Here is a 2876-nt window from a genome sequence, read left to right as displayed (position 1 = left end):
AAACGTGCCACAGGTTGGAGCTCTGAGTGATGTCAACGCCCTGCGACGCCTCCACGACCACTTTCAACGAAGCTTCGCAGGACTTCACACGTTGGGCATCAAATGGGAGTTACGGTGCGATGCTGTGCGCGGCTCCGTTTCGCGTACTGCCCGCTGAGTGGGCTGTTGAGTATCATAAGGCCCACAGTACGGACAAGGATGTGCTCGCCAGCTCAAGTCTCCAAGCCATTCTACAGTCAGTTTGCTTGGAAGTAGACAGCAGGGAAAACGTACACGGAAGAATCCCGCACGTTCCTCAGGAAACACCTAGAGCTGAACGCTCCAGAGAACGACTTCCCGACATTGTCAAGGGCAAGGGCTCAGCGGCCAGCCTCTAGGTGGGTGCCAAATCTAACAAGAGGTGCCCTTTCTGCGCTTCCGATATGCAAGAAGCGGCAGAATGCAACGCCCCTATTCCAATGGAGGAGCAGAGAAAACTGAGAAATGAAGGGAGATGCTATCAATGCTCGAAACGAGGGCACATGACGAAAGGGTGCAAGAATTGGTCACTACGCTGCGCGAAGTGTGGCCGACGTCACATCACCTCGCTCTGTGACCCACCTGCTCCGAATGCCAGCAGCGAGACCTCTACTGGGCTGCACTCAACAGCGACTCTCAGCAGCAGCAACAAAAACGCTGTGTTGCTTCAGACTGCACAGGTGTGGGTGGACGGGCCTGAGTGAAAGCGCCTCGCTCGCTAACTGTTTGACGGAGGCAGCCAGATATCATTTGTCACCAAGCAGCTCTCGCGAAAACTGAATCTGGAGGTGACCGGCGAAGAAGAAGTGACCACCTACCCTTTTTTTGGTGGCTCGGCCAACTTCATGAAGAAAAAACGACGCCGAGTTAGAGTGTAGCTTAGAAGCCAATACAGCCGAAAAGAGCACTGCATTGAGGCGCTGGAAATTGAAGACATCTGTTCCGTCAAGCTCCTTCTCCCAGAAAATCCTATCGAGATAAGTGAGGTGGCTGATTTGGAATTGGCGGATGTCACTGTTCCACCAGCTCGCCCGATCACAAGGGGAATAGAAATTGTGATCGGCGCGGATTACTACTGGACTGTCGAGCACGCCGAAATGAGGAGAGTACAAGGATCCTTGGTTGCGCTGAGGACAGACTTCGGTTGGAGCCTGCAGAGACCTATAGCGCGGTCTGCTTCAGGGGTGTCGTGCTCTACTGTGGCCGTTCTGCGCACCATTGTCTGCGACAAAGAAGCCAGCCTGTCGGATGAACTTCGAGCATTCTGGGAACTGGAGAGCCTCGGTATCATCTCAAGCAGCTGCCTTCCAGGAAAGGAAGAAGAGCAGGTGAGAGAAGAGTTCAATCGTTCTCTTACTTTGGTTGATGGGCACTACGAGGCAAGCCTCGCGTGGAAGCATCTAGACCAAGAGCTAGCAAGCAACGAAGCTGTAACAAGAGAACGCCTGGGCAGGTTGATGCGGCGTCTGAGACCCAACAGAGACAGACTAATGGTCTATGATGGAGCTATCCGCAACTACCTGGATGAAGGCTTTGCTGAAAGGGCTTTAACAGATGGAATCTGCAGCCCTTCTGCCCGAGTGTACTATATGCTTCATCGTACCGCGTTTCGATCAGAAAACTCGACGACCAAGGTTCGCTTTGTGTTCGACGCATATTCGAAGGCGCAAGGCTGCCTGTCGCTTAACGATGCCCTCTCCACCGGCCCGAACCTAAACCCAGACCTGCTTCGGCTTATTCTTAACTTCCGTTGCCATGAAGTAGCATTCACCGCCGACATCGAGAAGGACTTCCTTTAAATTGGCATCAAAAGTGAGGACAGCGATGCACTTCGACTCCTCTGGTATTCATCTCCGCCATGTGAAAGCTCAGCACAGGTTAATGTAGAGGCCTGGCGTATGACATGAGTGCCATTTGGCGCCACAAGTAGCCCTTTCACGCTGGCCGCCACAACACAGTATCACCTGGCTAATGCCTCCGAGGACCTCTCTCACTCAGCACGAATGCCAGGAAGTTGCCTGTACGTTCACGATTTGATAACCGGAGTCGGCAACATAGAAGAGGCAATGAAAGTTTATAAGGAGGCTTAGCGAATAGTGAGCTCAGCAGGAATGAAACTGCTGAAATGGAGCTCCAAAAGTAAACTCCTGCAACAACGATTCGAAGCTGACGACGACGGAAATCCCTGCACCGACACTGCAACGACGACATCAGCCGTAGCAAGAATATTCGGACTCGAGTGGGACCGAGAAAACGACGAGCTGAAGTATTCCCTGAAAACAGCGCTGGAGCATCTCACAGTCAACAGAAACACCAAACGGTTTGAGCTGCAATCCTCAGCGAGAATATTTGATCCACTCGGTCTCTTAAGTCCAGCGACAATCACAGTGAAGATGCTCTTTCAAGAACTTTGGACGCTTGACTTGGGCTGGGGGAAAGCATTCACGCAGAGCGTGAGGAATGGGGGAATTGGATCGACACCGTGCATCACCTTAAGGACGTTTCCCTACCTCGTCGATACGACTGCAGTTCCGACGGCGGCATCGAACTTCACATATATACGGACGCAAGCCCTCAAGCCTATGGAGCTGTCGCCTACCTGAGAAGCGAGAGCGATGGAAGAATAACGGTTTCCTTGCTCATGGCCAAACGCGTGTCGCGCCCATCAAGACGTTATCTCTGCCACGTTTGGAGCTTCTTGGAGCCTTGATAGGTGCGAGGATGTGCGTATACCTGAAACACTCTTTGGCCTTGAACCTCGACGAGGTAACTCTATGGACAGACTCCATGATTGCACTATATTGAGTAAAAGGATTATCTGCGCAGTGGAAGCCCTTCGTGGCTAACCGATTCCGAGA

General features: G+C 52.4%; 1 protein-coding gene across 1 annotated transcript; it reads left to right on the top strand.

The window, feature by feature from the left end:
• The first annotated feature begins 1115 nt into the window (after positions 1-1115).
• On the top strand, positions 1116-1817 carry LOC144129504 (uncharacterized). Its single transcript, XM_077663666.1, has one exon. The coding sequence runs from the start codon at positions 1116-1118 to the stop codon at positions 1815-1817; it is 702 nt and encodes a 233-aa protein (XP_077519792.1).
• The last annotated feature ends 1059 nt before the right edge of the window (positions 1818-2876 follow it).

Source organism: Amblyomma americanum, chromosome 4, assembly GCF_052857255.1.
Source record: "Amblyomma americanum isolate KBUSLIRL-KWMA chromosome 4, ASM5285725v1, whole genome shotgun sequence".
Classification (NCBI taxonomy): domain Eukaryota; kingdom Metazoa; phylum Arthropoda; class Arachnida; order Ixodida; family Ixodidae; genus Amblyomma; species Amblyomma americanum.
This window is presented reverse-complemented; position numbering and strand designations above follow the sequence as displayed.